The 16,080-nt window shown below is 32.4% G+C and overlaps 2 protein-coding genes across 2 annotated transcripts in view; one reads left to right on the top strand and one right to left on the bottom strand.

Annotated features, from left to right (window-relative positions):
- Window positions 1–16,080, bottom strand: part of DNAJC14 (DnaJ heat shock protein family (Hsp40) member C14) — a 1,080,043-nt gene that overhangs the window by 514,945 nt on the left and 549,018 nt on the right. The window lies entirely within an intron of this gene.
- On the top strand, window positions 2,946–3,884 carry LOC126022990 (olfactory receptor 6C2-like). Its single transcript, XM_049784030.1, has one exon. The coding sequence runs from the start codon at window positions 2,946–2,948 to the stop codon at window positions 3,882–3,884; it is 939 nt and encodes a 312-aa protein (XP_049639987.1).

Genomic DNA, 16,080 nt, shown 5'->3' on the forward strand with positions numbered 1-16,080 from the left:
TTATTTCAGACCCTAGAAATTCATAGAGGAGAAAAATAACTAAATTTATCACACTAAATCTAAAGTTGTTTTTTTCACACTGCACTGAAATGAAAGTACTTTATTTCAGTATTCTACTGATATACCCTGAAAACTCCTTTAAGCAGTCTTGTTCATTATTTTATCACATCTTTAATATTATACTCTCTAAACAATTTTTATTAAATATGTATTGAATGAATAAATGTAAATTGTTTACTTGACAATTAGAAAAATGAAGAGAAACTGAATTATTATTGATTCACTATTCAGAATAAACATACCAAGAATTAGTTCACAAGAAATTAGTTTTCCCCCATGTAAATTTTCTCTACAAGCTTTTTCATTGTTTTAATATTAATTTTTCCTCATAAACATATAGCCCAATACAAAGTAAAAATGTATTGACAAGATCCATTTTTATAGGATGGAAGCATGAGAGCTGCTGCTCTAAATTATGAATCTCAATGATGGTAAGTTCTACCTTGATAAAAAAAAATTAATACTTCAGATTTTTGAGAAAGAAATGTAAATTCAAGTACAGAATTGCTTAAAACACAAGAGATGAAGAAAAGGACAGTAAGGAACTATTGTCCAGGAGTAAGGTAGGAGACTTTAAAATGTGTTTACAAAGATTGGTTTTGAGGGCCAGAGCTATAATAGTGGATGGGACACTTGCCCAGACCACCAAGAATGATTACTGAGTGCAGAGCCAGGAAAAGCCCTGAACACTGTGGGAGTGGACCAAACAAATAAATAACCTTCAATATAGAATAATATGGGCATTAAAGTCACTCAAATACGTTCAGAATTAATCTATGGGCTCAGCAAAATTGTTAGGACTTAAGGTCAATAAGTAAAATAAATTATGATTTTAAAGAAAGATTGGTTCTTATATGTCTGTTTCTGGATATTGCTTTTAAGGATGTTACATATATCAAAACTCCAAGAAATTAGCAGCAGGGCTATGGAATATACTGGAAAATTAGTGAGGGAAAGTGATTTAAGAGAAACAACAATAACTTTTCAAATAAGTCATTAAGATATTATTTTAAGACATTCAGAAAGGTACACAAAATAAACTCAGAGTTAACCAGATTCTTGAAAAGAATCCTACTGGGACTCTTTATATGACCCAGAGTACCAGAACAGCTTTAAATCTGATTTACATATAGGTTTCAAACAAATTTTGCTTCATCACTTCAAAAAGCTGTCAAAGCAGCCCAAAACTAACTTGGAAATATTTTCATTTAAAAATACCAAAGTTACCTTGTACTTTTTTAGTGGCCTGTAGGTACTCTTTCAATTACCTTGCTTCCCAAAAGTGGACTTATTTGATCGGAAGGCAAGAATATTTTGAGTTTTGTTAAGCAATGTAAAATTAGCTCCAGAAACTTCATTTTATTCAGCATATGAGTTTATTTCCCTACTGTTTTACCAACATAGGACATTGAATATCTATTTTAAATATCTGTTCATCTTATATGAATTATATATTTATGTAAATTCTTTGACATAAGAGTCTTATTTGAAAGAGAAATGCCTTTATTGTCTAAATATTCATTGAAAAATATGTTTCTTTGTATTTTAAGTTTTGTATCTGCTTGTTAAGAGATAATTTTAAGTGCAAAGGCAAAATGAACACTTTCAAATCAATTTGTCTCTGTTAAATTTTAACATATGATGGCAGACATAAAAATGGTTAAAAGATCATTGAAAGCACAACAGGAACAAAGAAATATTTGGTAAATGATAAATTTCTATCTGTCTATCTAGGTAACAATTATAACAATTGTAGTATTCCTATAAAGGATAATTAGAGAAGCTTTGCATGTATGGATAAAAAATCTTTAGAGGAAATATCTGTAAATTCTCCTCTATTTTACTCTAATGCCAAAATTGCTCTTTAAAATGTTTAGGTTGGGGAAAGGGGTTGGAATGATCTTACAGTGGTTATAGCATTTGCATGAAGCAGACCCTGTCCCATATATACCCCTTAAATCACCTGAAGTGACCCCTGAGCACAGTTGGGTGTGGCTACCCCCCAAAAAAAAGCTTGTTTTTAATACAAATACTACTTGTTTCACAGAGATAATACAGAATTGAGACACTTGCTTGCATGCATCTAATTCCATTTTGATTCCCCAGTACTACACATTGTTCCACAGCATCATGAGAAGTATTCCTTGAGCACAAAAGAAAGAATAAGCCCTCAACACAAGTTAAAATAAAAAAAGCAATCATATTTTCAGGTTTTGAGATGATTTTGTATTGTATGCCTAAAACCCAATCATAAATATCTTTGCAATTTCAAGGTGATTAAATTTTTTAAAATGCTTTTGTATGAAATAACAAAGAAAATATACTGCAAAAAAAATAAATGAAACCTCAAATAAAAACCAGGGACTGGAATGATAGAATAGGGTATTTGCCCTGCATGCAGCTAACCTAGGTTCAATTTCAGACATCCTATATGGTCTCCCAAGTAAGCCAAAAGTAATTTCTGAGTGCAGAGTCAGGAGTAACCCTGAGCACCACTGGGTATGGCCCAAAAGGAAAACAAAAAAAAAAAAAAAAGAACAAATACAAACCAAATATCACTAGTAAAAGGCAAAACTGTATTCAGAAGCAGATATTTAAAATATACCATATGAGATATAAATGGTTTCTCTTGTTCTTATATATATGTATTTTAATATATTTATATTTTATGTTTATATATGTTATATTTATTTTATATATTTATAATACTTATTTATAACTAATCAAAATTATAAGCATATAATCCATGTTAGATATTTTCTATAGGCCTTTTGTCATAAAATATTAAAGTAAATGAGTGAGTTGGCTTATTAGAATATTTTAATTTGGGTTCTAAAATTGACACTTTTCTATTGAAATATCTTTTGATTTGATTTGAGGTATTGATGAGAAATCATACAGCAATAACAACATTTATCCTTATGGGATTGACAGATGACCCATATCTACAGGCTCTCCTTTTTGTATTTTTGTTTGTCACTTACATGTTGAGTGTGACTGGAAATATCACCATCATCATCCTCACACTTTTGGATTCTCATCTTAAAACTCCCATGTATTTTTTCCTTCGAAATTTCTCTTTTTTAGAATTTTCATTCACCACTGTATGTATTCCAAGATTCCTGTATAGTATGACAACTGGAGATAATACTGTTAGTTACAATGCTTGTGCCACGCAAATATTTTTTGTTGTCTTCTTTGGATCAACGGAATTTTTTCTCCTGGCTGCCATGTCCTATGATCGCTATGTGGCCATTTGCAAGCCCTTACATTACACAACCATCATGAATAACAGAGTCTGTACTACATTTGTCCTCTCTTGTTGGATTGCTGGCTTACTGATCATTCTTCCACCTCTTGGCATGGGCCTGCAGCTAGAATTCTGTGACTCAAATGTGATTGATCATTTTGGCTGTGATGCGTCTCCAATTTTACAGATAACCTGCTCAGATACAGTGTTAATAGAAAAAGTTATTTTGGCTTTTGCAGTGCTAACACTCATAATTACTTTGGTGTGTGTAGTCCTCTCCTATACATATATCATCAAGACTATTCTCAGATTTCCAACTGCCCAACAAAGGAAAAAGGCATTTTCTACCTGCTCTTCCCATATGATTGTGGTTTCCATCAGTTATGGCAGTTGCATCTTTATCTACATCAAACCTTCAGCAAAAGAAGGAGTAGCCATTAATAAGGTGGTGTCTGTTCTCACTACTTCTGTTGCCCCTCTACTTAATCCATTCATTTATACTCTCCGAAACAAACAAGTGAAAGATGCTTTCAAAGACACAATAAAGAAAATTGTATATATCAGCAAAAATTAACATTATTGATGGATTCTGATGCTAAGTCTGACTAAATTTAAATCTGAATACCCCCTGAGTGGCCATTCATAAATTTGCCAAATAAATTGTTACTTCCTATGTTGTAGTATAGTAAGTAAAGTCTCACTGGAGCTTTGTCTTTTATAATACAATAGCAAACTCAAAGTGTTTATTTCTCCTACTGCTGGTCTTGCTGTGTTTAGTGTTTTCTTTGATAAGTGCATGTTTTAAAGACTTATTTCCAAAATTTTCAATGTCAAGAAAGAAATGCAAATAAATAAAGCTGTATTTTACATATTATGTTCTCATTTGGTAGAAGTACTCAGAGATCATATTTTATATGTTCTAAATATTTTAATATAGCCTCAAAGTACATAAAATAAAGATTCTTTGGAAAAGCTGAAAACATGATCTAAGAGCAAAATGTGCATTCTATATTGATCCTTCTCATTTTTCTTTCTAATTAGTTGAATTCAAGTAATATTATATTATAACTTTACATTAAAATCATCATGTGTATGTACTACATTGAGTTTGCCATTAAAATTTTAATTCTTTCATTTCCCACTTGCCACCTTTCACCTGACTCACTTTTCCATTCTGTTAACCACTGATTATGATTTCATTCAGAAATGAGTAGGACTTGTTAATAAAACAGCTTCAAAATACCTAATGTCAACTATAGTTAACATGTTAACTAAATGTTTCTATTGGTCTTTCTGTCAGTGAATTTGTGTTTACGACATCAGAAAAACTGATATGACTATAGAAGAAACAAACAAGTCTACCACTTGACATTTGAGTATGTTTAGGCACGGATACAGGAAAATAAGCATGAATTTATAGGCCAAATAACTAAATCTTGATTCCTTAAATTCTTAACATTCAGATAGATATTATCCTTGACAAAAAAAAGTTAAGAGATTAGGAAAATTGATCAAAACAGTCTAAGAAAGACATTGTAAGGTGAATTTTATTGTTTAGCAATGATTGACTAGTAAGAATAACATGTCAGTAGAGTGAAAAAATTTAGAGAATGGGAGAAGAGAGAAAGGATTTTTTTTATTAAAATAAGAAAGTCATAGATCTTAGACTAAATGGTTGTAATTCTTTCTACTAAATGGAAATAATAGTTTGTAATTTTCATATTTGAAGTATAGTGAAACTCTAGGTTTTCATAGTATATACACAATTATCCATTTACTAAAATGTACATTTTTTCTATCATTTAATTTTCATGCAAGATATTGGCCACGGTAGTACTATCAGTTTCTTATACTTCAGAAGTATTCAGGGTTAAATAAAACTAGGTAAAGTCTTTCCCAATTTTCCATTTAAATTTTCCAAAATAAAATGAAAAACCAGTATCTATTCTCTAATTTCTCTTCAGAAAATTAATGAAGCTTACACCTATAAGATCAAAGTCTAGCCATTGCATTGCTCATCTGAACTAAGACTCTTTCACAACAAAATTTGTTTATGACTCTCATTGTTTCTTTAAATGAAGTAAAATTAAGAATGTTAAAAGGATTTTTAATTCCATCCAATCTGTAATTCAGGTGCTCTAGCTAGTTCCAATACTAAAAAATGTGTTGTTTTCATGTAAAATAATCCAGTACTTTATTTCAAATGAGAAGGTAGTCTCTTCTTTTCACCTATTCAGTAAAATGGAGGAAAGGGTGACGTTGTGCCAGGTCTGTAAAATCTCAACTTGAATCTGAGGTAATTCATCAGATAACTGGGGTCATCCTGGAGACCAACTCTAGTTCCTAAACTGATTAAGATACTAACAACTATCATGACAATAGTAGTGAGTGAGAGAAGTAGACTGCCTGTCTCAAATACTGGTAGGGGGTGTGGGTGGAGGGAGATGGGATGCATTGGTGGTGGGAATGCTGCACTGGTGAAGGGGAGTGTTCTTTTTGTGACCGAACCCAACTACAGTCATGTTTGTAATCAGGGTATTTAAATAAAGGTATTTTAAAAAGACCTTTAAAGAAAAGAAAATTTAAAAATTAAATTAAAATTTAAAAATTCCAAAAAAAAAAACCAACCCTAAACTGATTAAGCATTTTTATTTGTTTTATTTTTATTTTGGGTTTGGGTTTGAGGCTGTGCTAAGAATTCGTTTCTACTCCTGTCCTCAGAATTAACTCCTGGTGGACTCAGAGGACCATAGGGGGTACTTGGGTTACCTGGGATTAAACCCTGTTCTGCTGTTTGGAAGGCAAGTGCCCTACCCACTGTACTCTCTGGCTCCTAGTAAACATTTTTCTTAGTTTTTATTGAGGGGGGCAGGAATTACTTCTGGCTATGCACTCAGAAATCACTCCTGGCTCAGGGGATCATATGGAATGCTGGAGATGGAATCCAAGTCCGTCTTGGGTCAGCCGCGTGCAAGGCAAATGCCCTACCGCTGTGCTATAGCTCAGACCTCTCTAGTAACATTATTGAAATTGATTGCAGCTTTTCTTATTTTCCCTGTTTTGATAATAATAATGTTTAGCACCTGAAACTTAATTTATGTATAGTTAGAAGAATTCGTACAGAAGTGACATCCTCTATTGCAGTCACTCAGATGGTTAGCCACTTTCAACAGTTTTTGCTTATATCTCATATTTCTATCAATGCTATCACTACTTTGATATAAAACTTTATTTCTCAGTTATATTATCTGTACAACCACCGAATGATATCTAGTTTCCAATATCTTTCTTCTATAATTTATCTTAAACAACACTACTATTTATAGTGTTTATATTTATCCTAAAACCTGGTTCAAATTAGTTTATTATTTGCTTGAAAGTTCCAAAACCTCTTAGTACTTTCATTTAAACTCAATCTCTTAGCAATAAAAAGTTGTCAAACTACGGGGCCTGAGTGGTAGGGCATTTGCCTTGCACGTGACTGACCTACGATGGACCGCGGTTCAATCCACCAGCGCCCCATATGTTCCCCCAAGCCAGAAGAGGTTTCTGAGCGCATAGTAGGAAATAAAATATGAGTGTCATCAGGTGTGGCTATAAAAAAAAAACCTGTCAAACAAATAGTCAAGACATTTTATGAAACTCTTTGACATTAACCCTGATCTACATGACATTAAATTACAAAAATGTCTTTGATTCTTCACCATTCAAAACTATTTTACACATTACCTAGTCAAACAATCCCCCCACCCCATGATTAACTCTAGCCTTTATTTCCCTCTCATGTATTCTGACAAAAATAATTTCTATTTCATACAACCCTATGAAATTATACCTTTCACATATTTTATATTTTTCTATTCAGTTGGCTTTCTTTAATTTCAGTTTATAATAAACTTGTTCCTATAATTCTCCAAAAGCAAATATATTTCTAAAAGGTATTTAAATTATCAAATTATTTTCTCTGTAAAAAACATCTCATATGTCAAGAATATAAATTGTTGTGGGTGTATATGTAATTTCTATTTAATACCTCATTATCTCACAATGTTTTTCAAAAAATTTTAAGGAAACAGAATTTCTACTTTCCTGACTATATATAACCTGCTTAGAATAATTTAGCATTTTCACACTCTCCTACTTCTTTCCAATATCTGTCATAAATTTTTGTTCATTGAACCAATAATTATTGGGTTACTACTGTGTTTCAAGTAATGTTTTATTACCACAGAGAATGTGGTTTCTGTCCCACAGAGTTTGTGTTTCAGTAGCAGAGAAGAAAAGGATCTCTCAAATTTGTTCCAGCTTTTTGGCCTATAGAGTCTTCTTTAAAGCATGCGTTCTTGGAAAATAAATTATAAAAACTGAAAGAAAATAAACCAAAAAAATCACATTGATAAGATATGTCAAAGGAGCAGAGAAATCAACAGAATAGCTAAAGCAAAACAACTTAATAGAAGCCGGTTTATTATCCCTACTTAAGTTGTAAATTAAAGAAACAGATTTGACTGTAAAACATCTTATATGTTCAAGAATATATTGTTGTGGGTGCATTTGTAATTTCAATTTAATTCCTCATTATTTCACAATGTTTTTTTAAAAAATTCTAATGAGGGGCCGGAGAGATAGCATGGAGGTAAGGTGTTTGCCTTGCATGCAGATGGACGGTGGTTCGAATCCCGGCATCCCATATGGTCCCCTGAGTCTGCCAGGAGTGATTGATTTCTGAGCATAGAGCCAGGAGTAACCCCTGAGCGCCTCAGGGTGAGCCCCCCCCCAAATTCTAATGGAACAGAATTTTCTGATTATTTGTTTAATTACTATTATCAAACCAATATAAATTGTTAAATATTGTGTTAATAATTTTTGGTTGGTTTTTTTGTTTTGTTTTGTTTTTGAGTTTCTACATCCAGCGGCACTCAGACTCTGCTCAGAAATCGCTCCTGGCAGGCTCAGGAGACCATCATGAGGCTGGGAATCGAACCCGGGTCCATTCAGGTCAGCTGCATGCAAGACAAATGCCCTATTGCTGTGCTATCACTTCGGCCCATTGTGTTAATAATATTGTTAGGAAAATGATATGTTAAAAACCATCTCTTTTTTCTTATACATCTAAAACTTCTACACTTTATTTAAAAAAAAAAAAAACACTTTGTTGGTAACACCTGGTAGTGCCCAGGGGTTACTCCTTGGTTCCTTAAAGTCAGGAGCGGTTTCTGAGCAGAGCCAGGAGTAACCCCCGAGCGTCACTGAGTGTGGCGTCACCACCCCCACACACACATACACACAAACACACAAAATAGCAACAGAGGAGTTTTATTAGTCCCTGAGAACAGGAATCTCAGGAGGCATATTGTTTATGAGCACAATTGATCCCAAAGTGACTTCACTGGAGAGAGAAAAAATATATTGCTTTGGGTATTAAAAAACCTCCAAGATATATATATTATGTACATATATATCTTGAGTAATTATTTCCTCTAGGAATATAAAGAGCCTTAGAGAATCTAATAACTTAATATTTACATGCTCAGTATTTCTCTATAGTAAATGTAAATCAAAATACATAATCTAGAACAAACAACAAAGCTCTCTGCTGCTCAATACAAAGGTAATAATACAGTATACAAAATATAAAAAATAAAAATTTATTATACAAGAAACTGCATAAAGCAACATGTATTGAAGCAAAAAAAAACAATTAAACCCCACATGCATATTCATAGAATAGTTTTATATTCATATGCAAATAAAGAAGCTTAGGTTCTTACTAACATACTAATATTAGCAATAGAAAAACGTTATACTTGGCACTGGTTTATATGGGTAAAAATTACCCTTACTAAATATGTGTAACATTGACCTATAGATTTTTAATGCTCTTAAAATTGATGTTAAATTTTGCAATCTGGCTAAAGCTGATTCACAAATAGCATATGCTTAAATTCTACTAGAATTCTTGAGAGGCAATAAGTTATTTTTACTAACACCAGAAACAAGATAAAGACAAATCTATTATTAGTATGCTATTCCAGGTCTCTATTTTGATTAATAAAATTAATGTATATGTTTTTAATAAATTACAATGATATGTTAAAAGCAGAAAGTAAAAAAAATCGTTTCAGTAAAGAAGAGATGGCCTTTTGTTCAAGTGAAATAATAGGTGAAATAGTTTCTAATAATATTAGACACTAATAATTAGGTGTCCTTCTAACGTATATTTGTGTTTATATAAGAATTAATTAACAACATCATAAATCAAAAGGATGTGTTCTTTATGTGGATTGTAATGAAAAAAATAAGGCTAGTGAAGATAACATACATTTTACAATACATGTTATTATTGTTGCATAAATAATATATAAACTCTTAGACTCTGAATATAGATTATGGTTACCAAGTGGTGAGGGCTTGGCTATAGTTTCACTATACTATGAAGAATAGATATTGATCATTGTGTGACATGGTAATATTATAATCTTAAATCATAATAATATTTAAACTCCAGACCAGAGCTCAAGTGGTAATGCATCTGCCTTGACAACGCTAGCCTAGGATGGATGGGTTGCCACAGTTTAATTCCCTGGCATCTCATATGTTCCCCAAGCCAGGAGCGATTTCTGACCACGTAGCCAGGAGTAACTCCTGAGTTTCACCAGGTGTGGCACCAAAACAAATAATAATAATGCTCATAAAAATTAATGTTTCCTAAATAAAATTATAAAAGATTAAAAATTTGTCAGAATGATATGTTCATGAACTTTATAATTAACAGTATTGTAAATACAGGTACCTCAGTAAAAGCAGTAAAAATAAAATAAACAAAAATTAATGCATTATACTATGTCAGGAATTGAGTCATTATTTAAGTACATGCCTCATGTACATAAGACCATATGTTCCATCACTGACAGCCCCCCAAAAAACAATGTATTTTATATATTATCATTTTATATTAATATCAATTAATAATAGCATTTAATAATCATTCTTTTGTTTGGAAATAAGAAAACAGACCATGTATCTAGTACATAGATGGACCATATATCTAGTACATTGAAAATTAATACATATTTGAATTCAGATATCTGGATACAGAATCTTTGTACAGTCCTAAAATACAATATTACTTTTCTACTTTTCTCAATGATAAAAAGAACTCTTCTTAGAGCTCAAAAAATATTTTGAAAAATAAATAAAATAAGAGAGCATTTACTGCAAGAAAAATACATCAAATCAGTGCATTAAATTCAGTTTTACTTTGCAGTGTACTATTTATCTGTCAAAGCTCTATTTTTTTAAAAGAATATTAAAAACTTTCACAATTACCCACCATTACTACTGGAGGATTTTCTCAGCATAAATTTTGCTTCGTGTTGTTATTTAGAAATTATTATTTTTCTCAATCATATCATATTTAATAATATAATAAACTTACAAGGAATATGCTATTAGAGAGAATACTTCATTAGTAAAATATTAGGTGGAATATTATATAGTCTCTAAAAACAATTGTAAAAACTAGAAATGTGAGGAAATATGTGTTAAGACAAAGGTGTAGCTAGAGAGATAGTATAGTAAGTATACCTTGCACATAGCTTACTTAGGTTTAACCCCTGACACCACATATAGTTCATAGAGTACATTCAGGAGTGATTAGTAAGCACAGAGCCAAAAGAAGATCCTGAGCATAGTTGATTGAAACACACACACACACACACACACATACACACACACACACCCCAAAAGGCACAGGTATAGAATATATAAAATATTATTAAATACAGGAATTATAATTTTATTTCTATACAGTTGAAATATTTAAAAAACATTATACTTGTACTTTTTGTTTTTTCAGAGAATAAAGAATTAATCTAATTATTTTCCATGAAAATTTAGTTGAATATATCTGGCAGAACCTGCTGACAGTGATCTCAACTACTAATTTACAGGCTAGGATTTCAACACAAGGAAAAAGAAATAAAATTTCTTTATCCCCAACTCTCTTTTTTTGTGGGTTTTTTTCCCTTATCCCACTTTTCTGGTTTATTTTTTAATGTAGGCACTCTGATTTAGAATATTATAATTAATGAAAATTTTATGAATTTTAAGAATCCAATATTTTACCACCACATCCACCACACAGAGTGTCAGCATTACACCACCAATGTTTCAAGATCTTCTCCTACTCACCCTCCTCTTCATCAAAGGAAAATAATAATTCAGATTACCTAACTACATGCCTTTAAGCCACTTAGAAAATAAATTGCAACTAAAAGTATGGGTTTTTTTAGAATTTTAGAATTTGGTTTTAAAACTATATATATTTATAGAGCAACCACATTTGTACTCTTTAAAGTTGATGTGTTTTTATGGTGTTTTCACTCAATATACAAATAAGTAGATCATTTAAGTTATTGTCTTAAAATATACGAAATTAACAGAAACTTCTTTACTATAACACAATGACATCATCTGACTTTTTGTTGTTGTTTATGTGTTTGGGTCACACCCAGCAGCGCTTAGGGATTACTCCTGGCTCTATGCTCAGAAATTGCTCCTGGCAGGCTTGGGGAACTATACGGGATGCCGGGGTTTGAACCACAGTCCTTCTGCATGCAAGGCAAATGCCTTACCTCCATGCTATCTCTTCAGCCCATCATCTGATATTCTTATCATCAATAAGCATGACCATATTAGGATCCCTGGATAACTTAGAAAATACAAATGACCAATCTGGATATTAAGTATATATCATGAAGTTGAGGCCATCATGAGATTTAGGAAATTTATATATTAAGTTCATCAAAGAATAGCTTGTAAATTGTGATATCTGTTCACAATGAAATACTTCACAGCTATAAAAAACTGAGAAAGTGGTGCATTTTATCACAACTTGAATGGTACAAGATCATGTCATGCTCTGTGAAGTGAGTCAAAAGAAGAAAGACGAATATTGGATGATCTTATTCCGTGGAATATAGAAAATAAATTAGAGCAGAAGGAAACACAAGTAAGAGAAAACATGTAGAAGATAAAGAAATAAAATGAAATTGCAATAATGACTAAAGAATACAAAACAAACCGAACTGAGGTTGTCAACCCAGAAAATGATGTCATCAGAGTAGAAAGTTGTTTGCACCATAACACAAACAAACTGAAAGACTTTTTACAAATTTGTCTTCCCTCTAGGGGAATCTAATTCTGAGATCAACTCAAATATTTCTAATCAATAACAAAAAAAAATCAAATCTTCTGACGTAATATCCGATTTTCACTGTTTTGCACGTGACCTAATGTTGCCAACATCTTCTCATCGCCAAAGACATCGTTTCCACTGGTATACATTTAAAGTTTTTTATTTTTAAAATTGTATTCAAGTTCATTACACTGTAGGTTAATTAGCATCTTTTGAACTTGGACTCCCAAGAGAATCTTTTGTTTATTCAATGCCTTGATCCCTTCACACCTGTTGCACACTCAAAGGATATAACTATTGCTGCACCTGTAAATGTAAACTTTAGTGGGAGTCCTGTATCCCTGTCATACCAAAATGATGATTCCCCAAACTGGAGTGACTATTGGTCTTTATAGTATTTCAATATTTTCATGAGTGCTTTTCTTACTGATAGAACAGCTTATTTGGAATTTGTTGTTTTATATCACCTTTGGAATTAATCTGTTAAAAAAGAAATTTTTATGAAATTTTTGTGAGTAATGGAATAGGTGTCACACAAATAACTTGCCTAAGTCTACACTTTCTTATTTTGTTTCCAGTCACCCAATCCTTCTTTGCTTTGAGTCCAAGGATCACACTCTAATGATCTTTGTGGTTAAGGTGCACTCAGAAGTCATGGTGGACCACTTGAGAGGTGAGTATGGTTTTGACTGACATGGCGTTTTTTTGGTTTTTGTTTTTAGATAATTTAAACAAACTTTTTTAATTTTGTTTAAGCAAAAAAAAAAAAAACAGGTATTTGATACTTCTATAAACAATGTCATAATTTATGCCAACAACATGAATTGTAAATAATATATTTATTCTAGATTCTAGAGTATTTTGTATTTGTATATCTACTCATTTTCATGGTAGCCCTGATATTTTTTTATAATTTTTATTTTGACCATATTGACTTACATATCTTTCACAGTAGTATTTTAAGTACATATTAACATTGAATCAGGGAAATTGAATAGCTTTGCAGGGAAGAGAGCATAGTTAATTATGGGCAGACAAAAAGGATGAAGAGTAAATGTTATATTAGCCATAACTTAAGTATAGCTAATTGGCAGATACTTTGGTCAGGTAGGTTGTAGTTTGCATCACATAAACTACTTTATTTTGAGTAATTAAAGATTATTTACTTTTAAAAAGAGGGGACTTGGCTAGAAGTGTAGCTCAGCCAGAAAAATAAAGCATGCTTTGTTTGCATGAAACTTAGGTCTCAGTGTTACTGATAAAAAAAATATAAGGGAAAAAGGAGGATGGAAGTGTGGTTCATAAAATAGTACATGATAGTCATGCATCTGACCATGGTTAAATTTGCAGTAGCATATGGTCCCCTGAGCACTTAGATGCCTATGAGCACCACTAAGTATGGTTCTGAAGATTACTTGTACTGCCTGGTCGTCCTGATTATCAACACCACCACAAGATCCATTGCACCCTTAGGCTTTGCACTGAATAACCAGTCAGTTGGCAGAGAATTGCTGGTATTCCTCCAATCTTCCTGAATATAGCTTGAGAACAACTCTCCCAAAAAATAACAGTTCAAAAGAAAGTCAACTTTTCATGTTTTCTTTATTTGACCAATCATAACAAGTGCATACATGATGGGGTAAATAGATTAGAAGGCACTGATGTGTAATATTTAAGAAATAAGTCTAGGAAGACAAACTGCCTATTTTCATAGTTCTTCTTTATCATGCCTATATGATGTCCTTGATGGATTTCTGAAACCATCTGAAACCATGTCCTTTAGGTTTTCTGAAACATAAAAGTCTCAGGTTCCTCATCTTTAAAATGTGGATTATAGTGATACCACAGAGAGTTTCCATGAAGATGCTAACCACCATGGCATGAGTAATTTCTATTCAAAGGCAAAAGGAATAAAAAGCATGAAAATATTAAATGTTCATTTAATATTTATTATGGGTCTAAATTTCTGCTGAGAATTTTATATTAATCTTATTTCATTATCTCCACTATACAATTAGAAAAATATCAGCATTTGTGTTTTATTGGTGATAAAGCTAAGAAAATCGAATAATGCAGAGCTGTTCTTTGGTCCCTAATTATAGATTCCAAAACCTCAGATACTTACTACTGGCATTAGCAATATGACTCAAATAATTCTACTCTATTTATTCTTGAATTAATTTTACATCAGCCTTAATCAACATCTTAGAGGATCATTAGAAGAGTGGGGGGGTGGGGAAATAAGATAGAGTAAACTTCAAATTTCAGCAGCTCATTTCTTCAAAGCAGTTTTCCATATTAATTCATAATAATGTTAAAACTTCTGCCTAAATATTTGACCTGGGCAAATAGATGAGGCAGCATTCATGATTTTCCCTTTACCTTTCAAATGACAAAATAACCTTCATGAATTTTAGAAGATAATTGACTATCTTCTTGAAGATAATTGACTAAGTGAAAACAGATGAATAATGTTTCATATAATAAAATCAGGCCATTTATTTACACGTGTAAGGTAATTCCCATATTTATTTATTTATTTATTTAACAGTACCACTGATTGCTTAGATGTGTACTGGGAGGGGTGAATAAAACAGAGTACAGTGAGGAGAAGGAAAGTGAGTGGAAGATGTGAAATATCGGAAAACAGGGATCAATGGTATTCAGGTGCATTGGTGGTGTTAAAGAAGAGCAGAGCTAAATATCCAACAATGAAACCATGAGACCAAAATTTTAACAACTAAACTTTAAATGGTGCCTATTATGATGGCTGGCTGGGGTGAGAGTGATGAAGTATGGGATGAACTCTGGCAATATTGATGGAAAGAAGTTGATGGTGGGATTGGTGCTAAAGCATTGTATGTCTAAAACTTAAATATAAATTATTTAGTAAATAAAAAATCCTTAACTAAATATTGAATTGAAATCAGTTGAAAAGAAAATACGAAATTGTAAAATAAAGATAAAGAACTCCATGAAGAAACAATACAGTGTTAAAAACTGGATTTGCAGTTTTATGTTAGTAAGCATAAAAGCTTCTCTCTGACAAGTTCATAGCTATCTTGAAATGTTAAAATTAGGGGCCGGGTAGGTGGCGCTGGAGGTAAGGTGTCTGCCTTGCAAGCGCTAGCCAAGGAAGGACCGCGGTTCGATCCCCCGGCGTCCCATATGGTCCCCCCAAGCCAGGGGCGATTTCTGAGCACATAGCCAGGAGTAACCCCTGAGCGTCAAACGGGTGTGGCCCAAAAACCAAAAAAAAAAAATGTTAAAATTAAAAGTGGACTGTGGGTACAACTCAAGTGGTAGAGAAAATGACTAGCATATACGAGACCCAGAGTTTAAAGCCCCAATAGCACATACCCCTGAAAGCACTTGGACCAACAGTAGTTGGTCCTGGCGACCCCCAACACCATTCTACCATGCAATGCATCCTAGTGTAGTATCACCAGGAGTGACCCCAGGTACCCACTTTTAATGGTAGACCCATTAAAAGAAAATATAGAATCAACATAGTTGAAGTTCATAGAACTAGTTATAAGTCACTATACTGAGCAAGAGAGACAATACCAAA

The sequence above is a fragment of the Suncus etruscus genome, chromosome 11, assembly GCF_024139225.1.
Source record: "Suncus etruscus isolate mSunEtr1 chromosome 11, mSunEtr1.pri.cur, whole genome shotgun sequence".
NCBI classification, from domain to species: domain Eukaryota; kingdom Metazoa; phylum Chordata; class Mammalia; order Eulipotyphla; family Soricidae; genus Suncus; species Suncus etruscus.